The following is a 22,989-nucleotide window of genomic DNA, read 5'->3' as shown; positions in this document are numbered from 1 at the left end:
TCCATTCTGAGTTAAGACCTAAAACTACAAAGCTCCTGGAGGAAGACATAGGAGGAAAATTTCATGACATTGGATTTGGCAATGACTTCTTGGATATGACACCAAAACACAGGCAACAAAAGCAAATATATACAAAATGGACTACATCAGACTTTTGTGCATCGAAGGAAACAAGAGTGAAAAGGCAACCTATTGGGGGGACAGGGGACTTGCAAGTCATATGTCTGATAAGAGGATTAATATCCTGGCCACTCCTAACACTTGCTCTGTTTCGGGTTCCTGGCCACGCTGATCTTGCTGAATGATCGTGCCCAGTACAAACCCTTTCACCTGGCCTCAGGCAGCCAGAGCCCTCCAGGCCCATAAAGCTCAGGCCAGTTCCAAACCACCTGCATAATCTCAAGGGTAAAGGGAGCCCACTACCTGAAAACTCTTCTGATGTGGCAGATTTAAACTGGTGACACTCAGTCCTCATTTGGACGTGCTGCCTGATGGAGTCCTGGGCTTCTCCAGCATAGTTCACAGTGTGTCCTATTGGAGGATACACTGGCTAGCCTGCCCAGCCACACCCTGCTAAGACCAGATTCCTCTAGCTCTACCTTTAGAGGGAATATGCGTATTTGTGTAGGTTAGGGTTTGGAATTAGGCAGATGACTTATATCCTTAAGAGCCCACTCCATTGACCTGCACCTCCTAACACCTGCCTTGTTCCAGATTCCTGGCTGTCACTGAGTTGGTTGTATGGAACTCCACCTGGCCTCTAGCTCAAAGTACCCTGCCTGAAAGGTTCTCTTTCCATTCAGATTTGAACAGCCAATAACAAAACCTATGGTGAGAGTGAAACAGCACAGCTTTATTCAGTGGCCAGAGAATGGAGAGGTGGGAAGCTAATTCAGAAATCAACTTCTCAACTCAACTTGGGTTAAGACACCACATTTATGGTGGGCCAGGGTAAAAGAGGGAATTGAGTAAAGAGAGGGAGGACTATTAATGACTCATCTGAGAACAGGAGTGTGGTTTGCTCAGAATTGGAACAACATTCCATTTTAGTCCTTGTGTGGATTCTTCCAGGGCTTCCAGGTCTGTGGTGCTCTATCTGGCCAGTCCCAGAGGCTGAAAGTTCAGCTTCTCTGTACGCCAGTGTCGAATTGAATCTCTGAGACAGGGTTATGAGTGAAGTAGAAAAGGATAGCTTTATTACTCTGCCAAGCAAAGGGAGCCACAGCAGACTACCGCCCTCAAAACTCTGAGTCCCAACTTGGAGAAAACGGTGAGAAATTTTATAGTAATTGTTCAAAGAGGGCGTGGTCAGCTCACAGACATTCTTCTGATGGGTTGGTGGTGAGTTAAGTAGGAGCATCATCAACCTTCAGGTCCAACTGGCCTGGGGTCTACATGCTTGTGGACAGCATAGCAACATTAATTGTTAATCTCCCACCTGGAGGGGTTTTCAGTATCTGCAGTATAGCTCAAAGATATTGTGTATATCCGGAGAAGGCAATGGCACCCCACTCCAGTACTCTTGCCTGGAGAATCCCAGGGACTGGGGAGCCTGGTAGGCTGCTGTCCATGGGGTCACACAGAGTCCAACACGACTGAAGTGACTTAGCAGTAGCAGCATTGTGTGTATCCCTTGATGTGGAAAGAGGACCTTGCCCCAGGGATGTTCTTGACAGTTTGTCCGTGGTCTCTCATCCCCTCCCTTCCCTAATTAACAACTGCTTGAATCCGCCCATTGGAACTCAGGGAAGGTCTGGGAGGCTGAATGAAGACTGTTTTCTGTAATCCAAAAAACAGGGGACACATAAGGCCTTCTGCCCAGGAGCCCCACAGGGCCCTGCATAGTATCATCCCCACCACCTGCACAGTCTCCAGGGTGGAAGAAGCCCACGCCCTAAAGATCATTATGAGGTGGCAGCCTTAAACTGGTGAGAGTCAGCCCCCATTTGGACTTGGTGCCTGACGGGTTCCAGGCCTTTCTAGCAACCAGAGCTCCCAGGTGTCTCTTGATTGAATGATACTCTAACCAGTCCGCCCAGTCCTTCCCTCCCAAAGCAGCAATCATCTGGAAATCTGTCTTCTGACGGAATATCCCAATTGGGTAGATTAGGGTTTTGGATTATGTATATGCCTTGATCCCTAAAATGCTGCTCACATTGACCTGTCTCTCCACACCCTTGCCCTCTTCCAGATCCCCGGCCACCTTGAGCTTCACCTCACATACCTGTGCAATATGCACCTCTTCAGCAGGGATTGGGCAGCCTGGGCCCTCACAAGTATTGCTGAGGAAGTGGAGAATTTGGAACCCTGTGCACTGTTGGTGGGAATGTAAATTGGTGCAGCCACTATGGAAAACAGTATGGAGGTTCCTCAAAAAAGAAAAAAAAAAATTAAAGATAGAATTACCATATGATCCAGCTATCCCACTTTTGGTTTTATATCTAAAATAACTGAGAGCAAGATCTCCAAATGATATTTGCACACGCATGTTCACAGCTGCACTATTCACAGTAGCCAAGAGGTAGAGAAACCCAAACATCCACTGATGGATGAACGGATAAAGAAAATGTGGTATATTATATATACTTTTTAAAAAAGTATTAGTGTTTTTAGAAAAAGGAACTCTGATATGTGCTACAACATGGATGAACTTTCAGGATATTGTGTTAAGTGAAATAAGCCAGTCACAAAAAGACATCATATTATTACACTTATATGAGTTATCTAAAGTAGTCAAAATGCATAGAAACAAAGTTGAGTTTTCACTGCCAGGGGTTTGAGAGAGGGAAAACTGGGGAGTTGTTCAATGGGTGCAGAGTTTGAGTTTTACATGAAAAATTTCTAGAGATCTGTTGCACAATAAAGTAAATGTAGTTAACACTACAGAACTATACAGTATAAAATGGTTAAGATGATGAATTTTATATCATGCATTTTCTACCACAATTTAAAAATGCCAAATTTTCCTGCCTAATAATCTTTGCTCCTGCTATTCTCTCAGCCTGGAATATGCTTCTTTTGCTTTATGCATGACTGGTTTCTCTTGCAGATGGTGACTGCAGCCATGAAATTAAAAGACACTTACTCCTTGGAAGGAAAGTTATGTCCAACTTAGATAGCATATTGAAAAGCAGAGACATCACTCTGCCAACAAAGGTCCATCTAGTCAAGGCTATGGTTTTTCCTGTGGTCATGTATGGATGTGAGAGTTGGACTGTGAAGAAGACTGAGCGCCGAAGAATTGATGCTTTTGAAATGTGGTGTTGGAGAAGACTCTTGAGAGTCCCTTGGACTGCAAGGAGATCCAACCAGTCCATTCTGAAGGAGATCAGCCCTGAGATTTCTTTGGAAGGAATGATGCTAAAGCTGAAACTCCAGTACTTTGACCACCTCATGCGAAGAGTTGATTCATTAGAAAATACTCTGATGCTGGGAGGGATTGGGAGCAGGAGGAGAAGGGGACAACAGAGGATGAGATGGCTGAATGGCATCACTGATTCGATGGCCGTGAGTCTGGGTGAACTCCGGGAGTTGGTGATGGACAGGGAGGCCTGGAGTGCTGCGATTCATGGGGTCGCAAAGAGTCGGACACGGCTGAGCGACTGAACTGAACTGAACTGACTCTCTTGACAACCCTAACTTTTAAAATAGGTCCCCTTCATTCTCAGCCACTTGTTTATTCTTTTCAAAACAAGTGTCCTTTTACATCACGTTACGTGATTATGTAACTTATTTCTGCTTGTCTTTATTGCTATATTATAAAGTCTGAAGACAGCAACTGTGTCTGTATTTAAACCACCGCACCTAGTTTAGCAACAGAGACAACAGATGTTCAATATACTTTTTCGGAATGAAAATGAGTTACAAATGAGTCTGTGTAAACTGGGAGTAATAACATTTGCCTCATAGGGTTGCATGATAATTGGGTGCATAATGTATATGGCATAGGGGCTGATACTCAATAAGAACTCAGCCTGTATTTTCAGGGAAGGATATTTTCATTGTACTAGACTCCAGGATTCTCAGGAATGGTGCAAGGACTTTGGGCAAGGCAGAGCTATGAGCATGTTAATAAGAAGTATTCTAATCAGGAGGGGCAACGTTCTGTGCCTGGGCGTATAAGAGCAGAAACAGTTGTTTATTCTTTGCTCAGAAACTTTTCTGTACTCAGTTCCATCCACTCTGCAGGAGACGATGAAATACTTAAAGCATGAATTCCAAACTGGGGGACCCTTGATGACCCATGGATAGAATTCAGGGGTCTGTGAATTTGGATGGGAAATAAATTACACCTTTATTTTCCCTGGTGGCTCAGAGGTTAAAGCGTCTGCCTGCAATGCAGGAGACCTGGGTTTGATCCCTGGGTCGGGAAGATCCCCTGAAGGAAATGGCAACCCACTCCAATATTCTTGCTTGGAGAATCCCATGGATGGAGGAGCCTGTTGGGCTACAGTCCACTGGGTTGCAAAGAGTCGGACACGACTTCACTTTCACTTTCACTTTCATCTCTTAACAGAAATTATTAATTCCTTCACTATATAGCTCAGTTGGTAAAGAATCTGCCTGCAAGGCAGGAGACCCTGGTTCAATTCCTGAGTCAGGAAGATCCGCTGGAGAAGGGATAGGCTACCCACTCCAGTATTCTGGCCTGGAGAATTTCATGGACTGTATAGTCCATGGGGTTGCAAACAGTTGGACACAACTGAGTGACTTTCACTTTCACTTTCAACTATAAATGGAGCCCCTTAAAACCGCTCAGTAGTGCTAGTGACTGTGTCACCAATAGAAATCACTAAGATTTTCATATCACATTACAATCAGATATCCTGAAATACTGTTTATGCTCATTACTAATTCAAAACAATGGTAGATGTTAGTCCTGACACTAGATTTTTTTTAAAATTTGAGTTAATAAAGAAGTATGTATCTTTGCATATCACAAATTTTGCTTTTAAAATATTTTATAACATTATAAATTTCCTTCCTTTGTAGTTCTGTATATTTTATTCTGAGGCATTTAGAAATATGATTTTATTAATAATAAGCGGTCCCTATTCACAAGATTGCCAAGGTTTTTGGTATATGTGTATATACAGTGCCTTTCATTTAATAGGAGGGCTTTGTTTTTTTTTTTTTTTTTTGTCTCCTTGGACAATTCATTTCTTTTTTTTTTTTTTTTTGAAGATTTTAGATTTTATTTTATTTTTAAACTTTACATAATCCGCCACAGGTATACATGTGTTCCCCATCCTGAACCCTCCTCCCAATAGGAGGGCTTTGAATGATTCTTCATGGTCATGAGAATTTTTCTTTTTGGCACTGCCTTAAATCTATAATTACATAAAGAATAAACAGGAGAGGCCAACTTGATCCCTAGAGAAAACTTGACTATGTTTTTTTAAAAATTGGTACAGAAAGATTTCTTTCACTTTAACTTTTCATCCTCTGAGGACGGTTTGAAATGTATCTATGCGAGGTATTCTGATGGCATAATTTTATTCCTTCTAAGTAACAGCTCAGATGCCACTTGTGACATAGCACCTAAAGCAAGGAACTATGATAAAGGACCCTTGTGATTTCTGATGTCAGTGAAGTGTGACTGTGACTCTGAGGCCAACTTCATGGATTGTGTTACAGGCTTTGAAATGAGTGTGAGCAGAGTATGTGATATTTTCTTTGCTGAAAAAAAAGATTAAAAATGAAAAACATAAAAACATTCAGAGTCTAATAAAGGAAAATAGGAATGATAAATGTGTATATATTATGCACAAAAGGTTTAGATATAGCCTATACATGTATATATAGAGAGAGAAAAATGTAAAGTAAAAAGAGACCCTACTTTGTCTTTCTACTAACTCTGTAACATGTGGCAGAAGGGGTGCTGACCCAAGTATTTCTGATTAAACAATGCTGACTGAATGTGCCTTCATTGCCTAAAGAAACCAGAATCTTCTCATTCTGGCTCACCCCCTTCACCCCCCCTACCCCCTCCCTGAGTCAGAGTCTATAATAAGTAATGAGTTCTAAGTATCCGCCTGTATGTGAGACGGCATAAGAAATTCTTCCTTTTGGAAACCCCTCCTTCCCATTTTCTTGTGTAGTCATGGCAAGTAAGCTTATCTCTTTCTAGTAGTGTAAGAGTGGTTTGGATATAACCAAACCACTTTCAGGTCTGATGGAGTAAACTGAGACACACCAATTCTCTAAGAATAAATGGAAAAGCCAGATAAATACAAACAGCATCTCTATAAAGCAATCCAAGAGCTGCTAGAGCATCGAGGCTGGAGGGGCCAAGATTCCAGAAGGGGAACTGCAAAATGGAGAGCTTTTTCCTTGGCCAGCTGGAGGTGTTTACTGATTCTAGGTAGAAGGCTGAGCACCTGGGCTTTGCCTGGGTCAAGGGTCATCACTGGGAGGTGGGGGGCAAAGGAAAATAAAGCAGTTATATTCTGGGTTCTCACAGGACTGAAGAGACAAAACTGAAATCTTGGAGAGCCAGGATTTCAGAAAGAAGGAAGGAAGGAAGAACTGAGGGACCCTGATGGTTTCCCCTCAAAATTTTGCTGAATTAGAAAGCTGTAATACTTCGTATAGGAAGTAAGGATGAGAAAACCACTGTTTTTCAGAAGTTTTCTGCTTGGCATCTTTACCTACCCAGCAGAGATGAGAGTCATAGTACCAAAATCCAAGAAAAAATACACAATAGAAACCGGCCCACAGGTAATTCACGTATTAGATTAACAGACAAGGACTTTGATTCAAGTATTCAAAAATGGAACTTCCCTGGTGGTCCAGGGGTTAAGACTCCATGTTTGTAATGCAGGTGGGTATGGGCTCAATCCATGGTGGGAGAACTAAGATCCCACATGCTGCACAGTACAGCCACCCCCCTAAAAAAATTCCCCCCAAATGACAAAAACATAAAAGAATTTCTCCAGGGGATCAGAATCTATTTTTAATGGAAATTCTGGAGCCAAAAAATACAATCACTGAAATCAAGAGCAGTCTGGGAAATCAAGAGCAGGTAGAACTACCTCTGTGCACACAGATACTGACATTGGCTCAGGACGTGACTCAGTTGCATCTCCGGAGCCGGGTCTCAGTGCTGGAATCCTAAAATCTAGTGCAGACTCAAAGGGTTTGTGCACATATGAAGGAAAAACAAAAACAAAAACAAAATCAACTCTTCCCAGAGCGGAAGGAGTGGGTAGGATGATCTGAGAGAGTAGCATTAACATATACATACTACCATGTGTAAAATAGATAGCTAATAGGAAACTTCTACATATGACACAGGGAGCCCAGCCCCTGGTGCTCAATGACAACCAAGGTATCTTTCACTTAGTGTTTGTTTGGCTTAAATATGCACTAAATCAAAACACTATTCAACAAAGAACTTAAAAATATTTGGTAAAAATGACATGTATAAAAAAATGATAGAAAAAAAAGATTAAGAACAATCCAGCTGGGGCATATCTGGGAGGAATGGGTAATAAACAAGACAGAACAAAAACAATACTGGAACCGTTATGGATTACTATGCCCAGGCACTACCGGCTTAAATAAACCACTAACTCGGGGGGAGAGGAAGTGGGCAGAGTAAAGAGAACAGGAGAATGGATGTGCAAGGTAGATTTCCCACTATAAGGCTCCGGTGCCTGCGTGGTGTCTGGACCCAGGCATTTTTGGTTAGAACTCTACATCATAGTGGGGAAAAAACACTGAGTCCTACCTAGACTCAAATCTGTCCACCGAGCTGGGCAACCTCAAGGAAATATCTTTGTACGAGAGATTCCTAAAGTCTAAAATAGGGAGACGGGATTAGTAACCCTGAAGACCTATACGTCTAACTCTGAAGCTATAAACAAGGGATCACACAGATCTCCTTCCTTCAGAAAAGGCCAGTCCTTAGGCTTCGAGCCGTCCCGGTTTTTCGGCACGTCTGCATTAGCTCGGGGGATGGACCCCGCACAAAGCACCGCCTCATTAACGCCTCATCAACCCGTTTCGAGCAGGCCTTCAGGGCCCAGCGCTGGGTGACTTCTCAGTCCTTCCTCCACCTCCCCGGAACGCCCGACCTCGGCTGGGAACCCGCGACTGTGTTTCCTCCCTGAACAGACAAAATCACCTGGGCCATCCAGGCCTAAGCCTCGCGTCCGCGGCGGCCTCCAAGAGGAGAGCTGAGGGGAAAATCGACTCCCTCGACGATCTCCGCGGCCTGGACCCGCCCCCTCAGCCTGGAGCCAGGCTGCGGAGGGCCGATCGGCTCGATGAGCGGGGGCGCAGCTGCGGCTAAGCGGCGGACGCCGGGTCCGCGCCCACTGTCTCCCCTTCCCCGCTCTCTTCTTCCGATTCCCACTCCTTCCCCCGCCCGTCCAGCGCCGCCCGCCCGGGAGAGTTGCCGGGAGCTCCCCGGGAGACTCAGGTACGGCCGTCCTCCTGGGCCCGACGGGAGGGGCGGATGTGCGGAGGAAGGAAACGGAGACGACGTCCGTGCCCCGCCGCCCCCAACGTCCGCGTCGCGCTGAGGGGCTGGCCTCGGGGGTCGCCGAGTGGGAAAAGGCTGGGGTCGGAGGGGCGGGTTACCCTGAGGAAGAACGATCAGGACCTGGGTGTGCAATGAGGGGCGGTTAAGGGGGAGAAGAATAGAAATTGTAGGGTGCTCTGGGGAGATGGGAGGACAACAGCGGCGGGGATAGGGAAGACTGGAGAAGAGTGGGAGGCAGCCCGGAATGTGAGTGCCTATCTTGGGGTAAAAAGGACTAGAGTCAGGAGCAGATGGCGGGGGACGTGACCTGGTGCGACTGAGGCGGGGGCGGGTGAACGGGGCTGCTTGCTGGAGGGATGGATTTGTTTCTTTATTCAAAGACTGGGGAGAGAGCGCGCCAATCCCGTTGCGTTTATAATGACCGGAAGGGTAAGGTGAATCATTAACACTTTGACAGCTTTTGTGAAGAACATCTTCAGGCTGTGTCCAAGTCACTAATTTCCGTGAAACTGTACCAACCAACATTGCTGATGAGAGTTGAGGAATCAGAAAGGGAACGGAGGCTGGGAAAAGGGAACCCTCTATACAGATTTCAAGCTTTTTCTAAAATGAAATACTAGGAAAAAAAAAAAAAAGAAATACTAGGGGTTTTGGTGTGCTTGTTGTTTGCGTAAAGCAAAAAAGAAGCCAACATTTACTAAACAACAGGTTAGAAGTATATTACGTACTGCCTCTTCAAAAAATACAGGAAATTGTGAACGTATGATGATGGCATAAGAAGCTTATGGTGATGTGACATTATAAAAATGTATTGGTGATGTTGAAATACATCACTGAAGGTTCTGTTGTTAACATATATACCTAGACACAAACACCTGAATTTATATGTATTTTGGGCAGGAGAGATCTAGGGAGAATATATAAGTCTAATTTCTGAGCATGGTTTATTTCTACTAGTCGTCTGGTGCAAATATCATCATTTGCCCTGTCGTTCATCAAGTGCAGTTAATAATCTGCCTGCTGCCTTGTTGATGGCTTTTATGTTTGTCAGTCGCTGATTTCTTGCCTTCATGAAGCTGATTCTTGGATTATGGGCCCTGAATTTGGGTTTGCTCATCGTTAAACTTGTAGTTTTACTGTACGTTTCACAAAGATGTTATGTAAGTCTGCCTGCTATTTGTTTTTGGATGTTGAAGCAGCCCTTTTGTAGGGTTTAAAAGGTGTAATTAAAAGCTCAAGTCCTTTGGTTGCTTCTTTTGTCATCTGTTTCTCCATACTTTCTGTAACATTTCTGCATGAATGAATTATTCAGAAATCGAAGTATGAGGAATAAAATGGGTCAGATGCCGGATGTGCGTGACAGAAATATTGTAGAATGAAGAACTCTAGAGCTGTTACTTAGGTAGCAAGTACTTGGTTTTTGTTACAAGTGATTACGTTTCTGGTTTGGAAAATTATTTCTTATCAAAGAAAAGTGTTTATATCAATTTGTTTGGATGGGAAGTCAACTTAAAATTTTACTTTATCTGGTTTATGAAACTGGACTCTGGGCTTGTTTTTTTCTTTTTTAAGTGAATGATTAACCACCAAACTGATGTCTAATTATGCTTAAAGATCTTAGAGGTTGTTCTTTGCAAAGGGAAAGAGGGCTGCTGGGTTGTTACAGGGAAATGGTCTTTATAGCACAGAATTGTGTAACCTGATAGACAACTTATTGAGTAAATACTAAAATTGATCATGCACAGTCATTAATAATTTAGGCCTGTGTTTCTGCTATTTCAATCAGTAGAGTGACTAATGCTGTTACTTACCTTTTACCAAGCCTTAGTTTTCTCTTGATTTCTTGGTGCTTACTTCAAAGAAGTGTTGTAAAGAATTAAAAAATGTGTGTAAGTTACTGAGCACAGTGCCTAACACAGAGTAAAATATTCAGTACACCTTAGCTGTTCTCGTTATTCATCCATCTTCTTGTCCAAGATACTGAAAACTTCTGTTTGCATATGTCAGCTTTTCCTCAAGAAAATTTTGAATATGTTGCATATTCAAGCATGTTCCTGGAAAAACTCAATGCAAATAAGCATTTTAAAAACAGACCTGTAGCAAACAGAAAACCTGACTTTGTTTAACCCAGCACTTAGCAAACATATCCCTTTCCTTGGAACACCTAGTGTTATGCACTGGAACAGGGCACTATAATTTACAGAATGTTTTTGCATGTATGTATTAATCTGATATGACCATCCCAACTCCATGCAGAAGCCTTGAAATCACTATTTTACAGATGAAGAAATGGAATCATTGTTGATGCAACTCACTAAAAGTGAGTGAGAGAATTTGAAGTGTTTTCTGTCTTCTCACTCCAAATTAAAATCTTTAAGCATTTGATGTCTCACTTGCAAGGGGACAACCTCCTGTTTTTCCCTCCTTTCCTGTGGAGTCTTCTGTTTCATTTTATAAAAATGCTGTCACTGATTTTCTGCACATGTTCTCTAAAAGTTACCTCCATTTTTCTCAGGGTTTTAACTATTTTTTGTGTACTGAGTCCTCACATGGAGGAGGTGTGGAGACCCTGTGAGAGAGAGCAGTTGAAGTCAGAGAAGTGGAGGGGGCCCCATCACATCGGGCCTTGTGTGGTGTTTTTACTACTTTAGCTTGCACCCCAAAGTTTCAAATCTGATGAAATTTATTTTCTCTTTAAGGTGGTAAAGATTTATCCTGCTGGGAAGTAGAAGAGTACCTCATTAAAAAAGATGCCTCCCAAGTTCAAACGCCACCTAAATGACGATGATGTCACAGGTTCTGTGAAAAGTGAAAGGGTAAGTTCAGAATCTTAATCTTTGAAAAGGAAAGATTCAAAATTTGTTTTCCTTTGTAAATAATTTTAGAAAAATCTAATGTTTATGGCTATATTTGAATCCTGTATGTTTTCTTCACAGTAAACATTAAAAAGTATATGTTACTTAGATTGGGACTCAGCCAAATTCTATTTCTATTAGTGACCACATTTTGTTCCCAGCTTCTTTCCAGTCTTTAAAGGGGAATTTCATATAAATACACAATATCTTCTTTTGGACTCTGGAGCCAAATGTGGTTGGAGTTCCTCAGAATTTTTCAGATTTTACAAAGGTAGTTAGTGCACATTTTACAAGAGCCTTCTGAGGGAGTCTAGAGCAGCACCTCCAAACATACTAATGTTTCTCAGTGAAATGTCTGGTTATTCTAAGTATATAAATAAATTAGCTAACATTAATTCAGGTCAGCTTTTCCTTGAAGTGAGTTTTGACTCCAAAACTTACAAAATCTCTTGGTTTTCAAAACTTTTTAGATTTTGGAATTGCAGATAAAGAATTCTGGTCCTGCAGTTGCCTCAGAGCCAGAGTAGCTTTTATATAATGGTCAATTTCTTGTTTATTTTGGAATATTCTATGCAGGGTTGTAAAAATCTAAAAATTATGCAGCATTTTGGAAGACAACATTGATATGAATATTGTAGATAGCTTTCTTTTAGAATAAGTAATCAATAAGGATTTATTGAGGGAAGGAATTAGAGCTGTTGTTTTTCATTCATCCACCTGAAGCCTTTCCTCACTTCCTGTCTTCCTGCCATTCCTTTATTTGCTGATTCATGCAACAGATAAATATTGCTATCCATTATATGCTGGGCATTGTGCTAAAAACTGGAGGGCATGGTCTCTCCTCTGTAGAGCTGATAGTCTACTTGACTTCATTTTACACACTCCTTTTTCGCACAAAGAGCTTCTGTCCAGCATGTTATGATATAGAGGTATCTTGAAGTATAGTATAGGAATCATTTGTCATCCCTTTATTCTCTTTCTGCAGTTTTTGTTTTTGTTTTGCTTGAAGGAGGGTAGAATCCACCAATAGACAAATTGCTAGTAAACTTTTAAAATCAACTTTATGTATATACTCAACAGTATAAGAAATGCAGTCTCAATCAGTTCTACTACAAAGAATGGCACTTCCTTTCTACATTGTTGGTTGACTACTACCACAATTTGCTATAGAAATAGGATATTAGATACCAGAATTGAACAAAATTGGCTGTTTAAAGAGAGTCCTCCTTTTGAATGTTTATCAGATCATGACATTTGATAACTGGTTCTAAGAATTTATAAATCACTTTTATGAAACTTTAACTTTTGTTCCTCTTTTCTATTACACTTTTTTGATAACAGCTTTATTGAGACATAATTCACATGCCATACAATTCACTCATTAAAAGTATACAATTCAGTGTATTTTAGTAATTAATATTTAGTACAGAATTATGTAATCATCACCACAGTCAACTTTCATCATTCCAAAAAGAAACTCTGTACTTTTTAGCAATCAACCCCTGTTCTCCTCATCCCTGCAACCCTAGGCAACCATAGATCTATAGCTTTGTCTATTCTGGACGTTTTATACAGATGGGAGCATACACTATGTTGTCTTTTGTAAATGGCTTCCTAGCATGATGTTGTCAAAGTTCATCCATGTTGCAGTATGTATCAGTACTTCATTCTTTTTTATTGCTGAATAATATTCCAGTATATGAATGTCCCACACTTTATTCATTCATCAGTTAATGAACATTGGGGCTTATTTACATTTTTTTGGCCATTATGAAGAATACTACTGCTATGAACGTTCACATACAAGTTTTGTTTTCATTTCATTACATATATTTTCATTTCTCTTGGGTAAATATCTAGGAGTAGAATTACTTGGTACTATAGTAACTCTGTGTGCAGCCTTTTGAAGAACTGCCAAACTGTTTTCCAGAATGGCTACACAGTTTTTACATTCCCACCCAGGAATGTGTAAGAGTTCTAATTTCTCTGCATTTCTCCTCAACACCACTCCCTCCTCACCAACACTTGTGTTATGTGCCTAGTGGGTGTGAAATGATATCTTGTTGTATTACGTAACCCTTTTTGTGATAATGTATACTTAGCACTTGTGTTTGTTCAGTGGATAAGTGTAAAACATTGGTTTTCATTGTGTTTCTCACTTGGCAACTATAATAAACACTGTATCTTTAGTATATGGGGCAAATAAGCTGTGTTATGAAAGTAATGATTGTTGCTTATTAGCTACAATAGCATTCTAGAAATATTTGTTAAAAGAAGTCACTAATGTATCTTCCTAAATATTATTAACTTTGAACATCTTTTCATGTGGTCATTGGCCATTTCTTTTCTGTTAGGAATTGTCTGTTTCTCTCCTTTGATGATTTTTCTGTCTTGTGTCTTTTTGTCAGAGATCTTTATTTAATAGAGATATCAGACCCTTTAGTCTGAAAGTATGTTGCAAATTTCTTTCCCAGCCTGTTGCCTTTTGTTGGAATTTGCTAGTATATCTTCTCCATCTCTCTCTTTTTTCCATTCTTTATTTGACATTTATTTTAGGTCAATTTCTTATAAACAGATACTGGCTGGAATTTTTTTGAACTTCACATATAGTTTTTACTTTTAATAGGAGCATTCAGACCGTTCATGTTTATTGTGATAACTAATTTATTTGGACATTTTCTGCACTAGCTGGTTCCTCTGCTGGCAGTGAATGCGCTTCACCTTAATCTCTGGTTGGTGCTTTGATATTGTTTGGATCTCAGCCTAAATTTCACCTTTTGAGAATGATTTTCCTTGACAGCCTAATCTCATTTAGTCACCCTGTCACTTTTTATCCCATCACTGTTTTAATTCTCTGCATAACTTTTATCATCATCAGATGTTTTTCTGTAAGAGCTCAGACCTTATCTGTCTTGTTCTAAGCTGGTGCTTGGTCCTTAGAACAGTGCCTGGTACACAGAAGATGCTCAAACATATTTGTTAAATGAATACTGAGCAATCCTCTTTTCATTTTTCTTGCTCATTGTGTATTATTTATAATAATATATAGAGATAATGATATTTGTGATATTATTTTTATTTATTTATTTTTTGGCTGTACTGGGTCTTTGTTGAAACTCATGGTCTCTTTGTTGTGGCACATGGGCTTTCTCTTCAAGAAGCAACGGCTTCTCCTTGAGGTGCGTGGACTTAGTTGTGCCACAGTGTGTGGGATCTAACTTGGACCAGAGATCGAACCTGCGTCCCCTGCATTAGCAGGCAGATTCTTAACCACTGGACCACCAGGGAAGTCCTTCATTATATTTCTTAGGTTTTCCCAAGTTTCCCTAACTTCTTTTGCTAAGTTGATTATTTTTCCTTACTTTTCCCCTATGCTCAAGACCACTAGACGGTTAAAAAATTTCTTCCCTTTCTCCCTTTTTCCTTCTCTTTTACTAACTTTACATGTTAACATGTGTGCGTGCTAGGTCGCTTCAGTTGTATCCAACTCTTTGCAACCCCATGGACTGTAGCCCACCAGGCTCCTCTGTCCATGGAATTTTCCAGGCAAGAATACTGGAGTGGGTTGCCATTTCCTTCTCTAGGGGATCTTCCCATCCCAGGGATTGAACCCATCTCTCCTGCATTGGCAGGCTCTGTACCAATAACAACACATGGGAAACCCATACATGTTAGCAATAATGTTTAAATTTGTGTTTTCTGTCAACATGCTGAGAACTGTGCCCCTCTGGACTACTTTTCATTCTAGGCCTCTTCCCCCTTCCTCCACTTCTCTCTCCACCAAGATGAGCATGTCACTTTGCTTACTTCCTCACTTTACTCTCCTCTTCCTGCTTTTGGGTTTTGTTAGCCAAGTTTGAGATTCTTTTAAAGTTTTTCTTTATATTACATGTTTTCTTTTTCAATGGCTGTGCATTATAATTCATAATCACATTATCATCTTCCCTTTCGATTTGACCACACATTTTTTTAGACTTACTGAGTATATCAGTCTCCATCTTAAGATCTTTGTTCTGATTGAATTTTCTTCTTAGCCAGTGTAATTCCTTGGGTAATTTTCTCAGAAAAGGTACATGGGTGGTGTATTTGCTTCCTATGGCTGCTGTAACAAATTATCACAAATTTAAAGCAACACAAACTTATTATCTTGTAGTTTTAGTGACCAGAAGTCCAAAGTGGATCTTACTGGGCTACAGTCCAGGCACTGACAGGACCGTGTTCCTTCAGGAGACTAGGAAAGAGGCTGTTTTCTTGCTTTTTCCCAGCTTTTAGAGGCTGCCTGCCCTGCGTGGCTCATGCCCCTTCCTATATCTTTAAATCCAGCTGTGTAACATCTTCCAGTGTCCCCCACCTCTTTCACTTCTGCCTCCCTGTCTCTTTTTTAAAAAGTTTGTTTGTTTACTTTTATCTATTTGTTTTTAGCTGTGCTGAGTCTTCATTGCTGCATGTGAACTTTCTCTAGTTGCAGCAAGTGGGGACTTCTCTTTTTGAGGAGCACAGGCTCTAGAACACACTTGCTTCAGTAGTTGCAGCATGCGGGCTCAGTAGTTGGGGCTCATGGGCTCTAGAGCGTGGGTTCAGTAATTGTGACACATGGGCTTAGTTGCTCAGGGGCATGTGGAATCCTCCCAGACCAGGGACCGAATCCTTGTCTCCTGCACTGGCCACTGAGCCACCAGGGAAGTCCCTGCCTCTCTCTTTTTTAAGAACACTCTGATGACTGTACTCACATGATTAATCCATATTGACCTTCCCACCTCAGGATCCTTGGTTTCATTGCTTCTGCAAAGTCCCTTTTACCATGCAAGGGAACATAGTCAAGGTTTCCGTGATTAGCATGTCGACCTCTGTGGGGAGGCACTATTCTACCTATAAGGTATATACTGTTGGAGGTCCTGTATGCTGAAAAGGTTTCATTTTTGCTCTTCTTTAGCCTCCTTTTGGAACTTTATATCTTCGCGTTTGGGGGAGAAGGTGAGACATTCCTCATTTTAAGAAAAACAGTTGTATCTTATAAGGTAAAAGTATAAAATTGTTTTTGTTTGGAAGTTCAAATATGTGTAGAGGGCTGTTCATGGGCTGAGTTGCTATTAGGTGCCAGTTGTTAAGCCTTGTCTCTGAGCTCTAAAACCTACCTTATATACTCCTCTCTCTGATGCCGGAGTTGGACTCTGCAACTGCAGTACATTTCTCCTTTGCCTCCTGACTCCTTCTTAGGTTCTGTAAATAGATAGAGACTGGAAGGCCGAGGGAGGAGAAAGGACTTGCCCCTTCCTGATTGCCTGCATTCCTTACTCCCACTCCAGCTTCAGTGACCTCTCTCTACCTTGTGGTCAGTCAGTCAGAGGATTCTGTGTTACAAGCATTTTCTTAGAAAGTCCGCACTGCGGTTCCATATCTTTTAGCTTCTGATGAAGCACATGTAATTACCCTTCCCTCTGTCTGGAAGCTTGGAGTTAAGAAATTTCACCAGGATAGAACTTGTTTCACTGCTCTGTCCCTAACAATTTGTAAGCCCCTGGGAATCTGAAAACTCAAAAGTCTTTTTCTTTTTTTGACAGAGAAATCTTTTAGAAGATGATTCAGATGAAGAAGAGGACTTTTTTCTGTAAGTTATTTTTGTTTGTTTTACAGCTTTATTAAGGTCTAACTGACATACAGTAAAATACATATAAAGTGTACAATATGCATTTTGACATATCCATTGTATGCCTGTGAAATCATCAGAAAAATCAAATAATGAACATTGCCATCACCTCAAAAGTTTCCTCAAACCTCTTGGTAATCTGTCACTTTTCCGGTCCGTGGGCAGCCACTAGTCTGCTTTCTATCACTGTAGCTTGTATTGTCTAGATTTTTTTGATAAGTGGAATCCTACAGTATGCTTTTGTTTTTACTGGCTTCATTCGCTCTGCATAGTTATTTTGAGATTCACCCTTGCGGTCACATGTATTAGTAGTTTCACCCATGCTGGCCCATGTATCAGTAGTTTATCTCTTTTTATTTTTGGGTAGTTGTCCATTGTATGAACATTTACCCATTCACTTATTGATGGATATTTGGGGTGTTTCTAGTTTTTAGCTATTATAAATAAAACTGCTGTAAACATTTGTGTACAGGTTTTATGTGGACTTATGCTTTCATTTCTCTTGGGTAAATACTTAGGATGGTAACTATGTTTACTTAACATACATAACATTAAGTTTATGTTTAAATGGCTGGTATATGTTTACAGCTATTTCCCAAAGTGGTGTGTACCACTTTATGTTCCCACCAGCATTGTACGGGAGTTCTGGTTGTTCCAAAGCCTTATCACCACTGTGTATGGTCCGTCTTAATTTTAGCCATTCTTGTTGGTGTATAGTGGTATCCCGTTATGGTTTTTATTTGCGTTTCCCTAACTACAGATTATGCTAAACAACTTCTTTTGTGCGTGTTTACTGTTCTCATGTTTTCTTTCATGATGTATGTGTTAAAATCTTTTGCCCAATTCTAAGTTTGTCTTATTAAGTTGTAGGAGTTTTTTTTAAAATATGTTTTACAAGTTCTTTATCAGATAAATGTTTTTACAAATATTTACCCCTAGTGTGTAACTTAATCTTTTTCTTTTCTTTTTTTTTAATCTTTTTATTTTCATAAATATCTTTTGAAAAGCAGAGTTTTAGTCAGTTTATTGAATTTTTTCTTTTATTGTTTTTGCTTAAGAAATCTTTGCCAAACCCAAAGATTCTAAGATTTTCTTTTTTTATTTCTTCCAGAAGTTTTAACATTTTGGCTTTTACATTTAGGTCTATAATCTGTTGTACATTAATTTTTTACATATGGTTGAGGTAAAGGTGAAGGATAATTTTAGGGGGGACCAGGGGGCGTATAGCTATTTGTGCCACCACCATTTGATAAAAAGATTATCTTTTCCCCATTGGATTGCCCTGATGCTCTGTCAGAATTAATTAACTTGATCCATCCTTTGCAGTTATAATTAGAAAGGGCCTAAGTTTTAATTGCAAAGACAGGAAGGATGACATACTGTTGCAGAAGTTTTCTCTGAAGGTTGATGTAGCAGAGTAAGCCTGGGAGGAAGCATTTACCTCCCTCTGCTATAATGTTGTGGAGTTTTTTGTAAAGACTTTTTTCCCCCCAAATAAAAAACACTTTATGAAAGTAATTGACAGCCATGAGGCAATCGACAAAAAGAGCCTACAGGATGGAAAGCAAATCCAATAAGAGGAAATAGTATCATTTTTGGCAGGAAGGTCAGATGAAGTGGGAAGAATATTTCCTATAAGTAACAAAATTTCCAGTGTCACAAAGCTAATTGCTAACAGTGCCAATTAAAATGAGAAGCCTTAGACTACAGCAATAGCTACCTGTGAACAAACGACTCATTATTGAAAAGAAGGTCAGATGCTTTGGCCAAATAAGTGAGTACCTGAATGTAAGCAAGAAACAAACTTTTCAGGCCAACTCTGTACACTGGAGATTTACTCCCAAATAATGCTGTACAACTTCCAAAGGGCCTGATGACAAAACCGGCACACTTATTCAAAATCAAATCCCATACACTGTGGTTCTGTCTGTGTATTGAAAGGGAGACAAAGCAATAAAATTCCGAAATAATTTTTAAAGATTATTCAACACTACTTTCATAGCAGGATTATTCATAATTGCCAAAAGGTATAAGTAACCCAAGTGTCTGTCAATGGATAGATGGATAAAATATGGTATGTAAACACAATGGAATATTACTCAGTCTTAAAAAGGAAATTCTGAAACACGCTACAAATGAATGAACCTTGAAGACATTATGCTAAGTGAAGGAAGCTGGTCATAAACATTTTACATGATTCTTCTTATCTGAGACACCTAGAGTAGTCAGATTCATAGAGACGCAAAGTAGGATGGAGGTTGCCAATGGCTGGGAGTAGGGGAAAATGGTAAATTAACCTAAATAGCATATTGAAAAGCAGAGATATTACTTTGCCATCAAAGGTCCGTCTAGTCAAGGCTATGGTTTTTCCTGTGGTCATGTATGGATGTGAGAGTTGGACTGTGAAGAAAGTTGAGCGCCAAAGAATTGATGCTTTTGAACTGTGGTGTTGGAGAAGACTCTTGAGAGTCCTTTGGACTGCAAGGAGGAACAATTAGTCCATCCTAAAGGAGATCAGTCCTGGGTGTTCTTTGGAAGGACTGATGCTGAAGCTGAAACTCCAATACTTTGGCCACCTCATGCGAAGAGTTGACTCATTGGAAAAGACCCTGATGCTGGGAGGGATTGGGGGCAGGAGGAGAAGGGGACGACAGAGGATGAGATGGTTGGATGGCATCACCGACTCGATGGACATGAGTTTGAGTGAACTCCGGGAGTTGGTGATGGACAGGGAGGCCTGGTGTGCTGCGGTTCATGGGGTGGCAAAGAGTCAGACACGACTTAGTGACTGAACTGAACTGAACTGAATGTTTAATTGGTCAGAACCTATTCTTTGAGTTTTGTGGTTTATACCTTGTTTTCTATCATCAGAAGAAGGAAAATTACTTAAAATATCCAAAAATTTTTATTTCCAGCATACTAAAATGGATTCATTTAAATGATACAATACTTAACTATAATGGAGAGATAATTTGAGAAATGTTAATATTTTCATAGACTCCATTTCCCTTTAGTTATGTTGCTAAGTTTAAGATGAGTAATCAAAAAACATACTTTAAAAAACTTAGTGTTTTGAATGGATTTTTCTCTATAGTCATCCCTGAAAATTAGCATTTCATTAGAGCCTAAATTCAAGGTAATTGGTCTTACAGTGTTCTATGTGCTTAGTTGCTTAGTCTTGTCCAACTCTGTGCAAACTTATGGACTGTAGCCTGCTAGGCTCCTCTGTCCATGGGGATTCTCCAGGCAAAAATAACTGGAGTGGGTTGCTATGCCCTCCTCCAGGGGATCCTCCCCACCCAGAAATCGAACCCAAGTCTCCCACATTGCAGGCAGATTCTTTACTGTCTGAGTCACCAGGGAAACCTAAGAATACTGGAGTAGGTAGCCTATCCCTTCTCCAGGGGGTCTTCCTGATCCAAGAATGAAACCGGGGTCTTCTGCATTGCAGGCAGATTTTATAGTCGATCATTAAGTTATTTATAATCCCTAGCACTTTGGTTGTTGTGGTATTTCAAAGTTTAATGATTAGAATATCTGTGTATAACTAAGAATTATATTGAAACTGATAACAGTCAGAAGAATTGGGTTGTGACAGCCTGTACTAAGTACCAGTGAAGTACAGATATGATTATATATCGTTAAGTTCTATCAATACTAGTAAAATCTGGTTCCTTATGATGAATGATCCATGTTTAGAATTCAGTGTGTGTGTGTGTGTTCTGCTTTGGTGTTTGTTTTAATGCTCTCCTTATTAATTGTATTTGGTGTTTCTTGGGTTTTTTTTTTTTTTTTTTTTTTCCAGAAGAGGACCATCTGGACCAAGATTTGGACCTAGAAATGATAAAATTAAGCAGTAAGTTTGTGAGATACTTATTTGTTTAAATGATTATCATATTTGTACCTGGACCAGGGGTTGGCAGACTACAACCTATGGGCCAAATCTAGTTTTTATGAAGTTTTATTGAAACAGTCATTCCTGTTATCTTAGTTGCTTTCAAACTATAATGACAGATTTCAGTAGTAGTGACAAGAGACTTTATGATCCACAAAATCTAAAAACTATTCTATCTTATCTTTTACAGAAAAAATTTGCTGATCCTTGACGTAAACTAATATTCTAGGTTGTAAAAACCCAGTCATTTTTTTTTTTTTTTTTTCACAGAGCTACCTCTTAATTATAGCTAAGGAAATGCAGTTCCTGGTTGTTGATTTTTATTACTGTATATCAAATTCATTTATTTAGCATAATCTCAAGGTCTATTTTGGTTTTAAATCTATAACATGATTCCCATTTTCAGCATGATAATAAAAGCAACATAATAGATTTAGTTTTCTGAAGTACAGTATCTTTTTTATATACTTCCAGAATTTATTCATACCTATTACTTATCCTAACCCATTTATTGATCTAAGGATTTTTTTTTTAATAATTTTATTTATTTATTTTTGTTTGTGCTGGGTCTTTGTTGCTCCATGGACTTTTCTCTAGTTGTGGTGAGCGGGGGCTACTAGTTTGGTGTGCAGGTTTCTCATCATGGTGGCTTCTCTCGAGGTGCATAGGCTTAGTTGCTCCGAGGCATGTGGGATCTTCCCAGATCAGGGATAGAACCCATGTCTCCTGCATTGGCAGGTGAATTCTTTACCACTAAGACACCAGGGAAGCCCTGATCTAAGTTTATGGCTCATTAATTTTCAGTTTAAAGCTTTTCTGTATATATTATTGGTGGTAGATGGTGGGTAATGCTATAGTGAATGTATTTAAGAAGTATATGAGTCCAGACAAGAAGGGAGAAGGAATAACTGGAGAAGTGAAATAGCCCTGGAAAATTACCATGCTATAAAAGATAAACTGGAAGATAAACTGAATGGCCCAGGTTCAAGATCTAAAGAGGGGTAGTTGCCCCCCTAAGTCTGGATGTAGATGGCACATAGTGAGAAGTGTGCTAGAATGTAGTGTCAAGTTATTGATAAGATACTTGGGTTTTAGTCACATAGCTGTTGGAATGAAGAAATAGGCCCACACTTAGCCAAATCCTAGTTAATGGATTCTGAAATACACAGTCAAGGTACCAACAAATTAGTATACTGAATGGGATGTCTTCATCTTTTCTTGCTGCATAACAAGTTACCCTGAACCTAGCAGCCTGAAACAACATTCATCAACCCACATTTTCCATGGGTCAGAGGTTCAGTCACTGCTTAGGTGGCCCTCTGTGCAGGGTCTCACAAGGCTGAAATCAGGGCATCACCTGGGCTTTGATGTCATCTGAAGCTGCTGACCAAGTTCAGGTAGTTGTTGATAGGATTTACTTCCTTGCAGGTGTAGAACCCACAGTGCTTGCTCCTTCGAGGCCAGCAGAAGAGAGTCTCTGCTGCTTCAAGGGTCTGTTTCGACAGTCAAGATACAATGAGCCACTTAGGTCCAGACAGTTTTTCACTCACATAGATTGTCAAAGGAAGAGTAGCCAAAGGTGCCAGTTCCCTGGGTTCTTGTCCTATACACCAAAAATGATTATAGGATGCTGCAGTCTGAGTTGTGAGATACCCTGTTACAAAGGAGCCAGTTCTAGCCCAGGTTTATAGGGGTTTATAGTCTGCAGATATATCCTGCAGAAAGCTTCATGTGTCATCAGACTGTCTCATGACAGTCTCCAGAGAGAGATGGAGAGGTGAGTAAGAGATGGCCTCACAAGTCATTCACCCTGTCGTATTCCGGAAGTACCACAACACATTCAAGGTTGCAAGGATGCCATGGCAGAGAGGTTTTCCTCCTTTGAGCTAGAGTGACTTCTCTGTCCACCCACATATATACACCTCACCTGCCATTGGAGAAGAGGACTCCACAGATGACACATCGTTTTTTCCCTGCCAATATGCTTCATTTCCTGTCTGACATCTTTCCCCAGACTGAGCCTGGTACTGAGTATGACCCAATGAATCTTCTCAATATGACTTTCCGGCTGAACTCCTAAACCAGTGTTGGTTGTACATAATGG

At 40.4% G+C, this 22,989-nt stretch overlaps 1 protein-coding gene and 1 long non-coding RNA gene across 4 annotated transcripts in view; one reads left to right on the top strand and one right to left on the bottom strand.

The window, feature by feature from the left end:
• Nucleotides 1-16: 16 nt before the first annotated feature.
• On the bottom strand, nt 17-8,259 carry LOC129653019 (uncharacterized). The gene is made up of 3 exons (XR_008714899.1): nt 8,129-8,259; nt 2,225-2,369; nt 17-1,779 (listed from the first exon to the last, which is right to left on the bottom strand). It is a non-coding gene; the product is annotated as an uncharacterized LOC129653019 (long non-coding RNA).
• VAMP4 (vesicle associated membrane protein 4) overlaps nt 8,091-22,989 on the top strand; it is a 26,916-nt gene continuing 12,017 nt past the window's right edge. The window contains exons 1-4 of one of the 3 annotated variants that reach the window (XM_055582233.1): nt 8,091-8,425; nt 11,188-11,304; nt 16,905-16,951; nt 20,796-20,846. In XM_055582233.1, the coding sequence (XP_055438208.1) occupies nt 11,239-11,304; nt 16,905-16,951; nt 20,796-20,846 (164 nt within the window). In that variant the 5' untranslated portion in view covers nt 8,091-8,425; nt 11,188-11,238. The remainder of the gene's footprint in view (nt 8,426-11,187; nt 11,305-16,904; nt 16,952-20,795; nt 20,847-22,989) is intronic. The other 2 variants (XM_055582232.1, XM_055582231.1) reach the window with 2 other exon arrangements.

This window comes from Bubalus kerabau, chromosome 5 (genome assembly GCF_029407905.1).
Source record: "Bubalus kerabau isolate K-KA32 ecotype Philippines breed swamp buffalo chromosome 5, PCC_UOA_SB_1v2, whole genome shotgun sequence".
NCBI classification, from domain to species: Eukaryota; Metazoa; Chordata; class Mammalia; order Artiodactyla; family Bovidae; genus Bubalus; species Bubalus kerabau.
The sequence above is the reverse complement of the archived record's forward strand: the minus strand, read 5'-3'. Positions and strand labels throughout refer to the sequence as shown.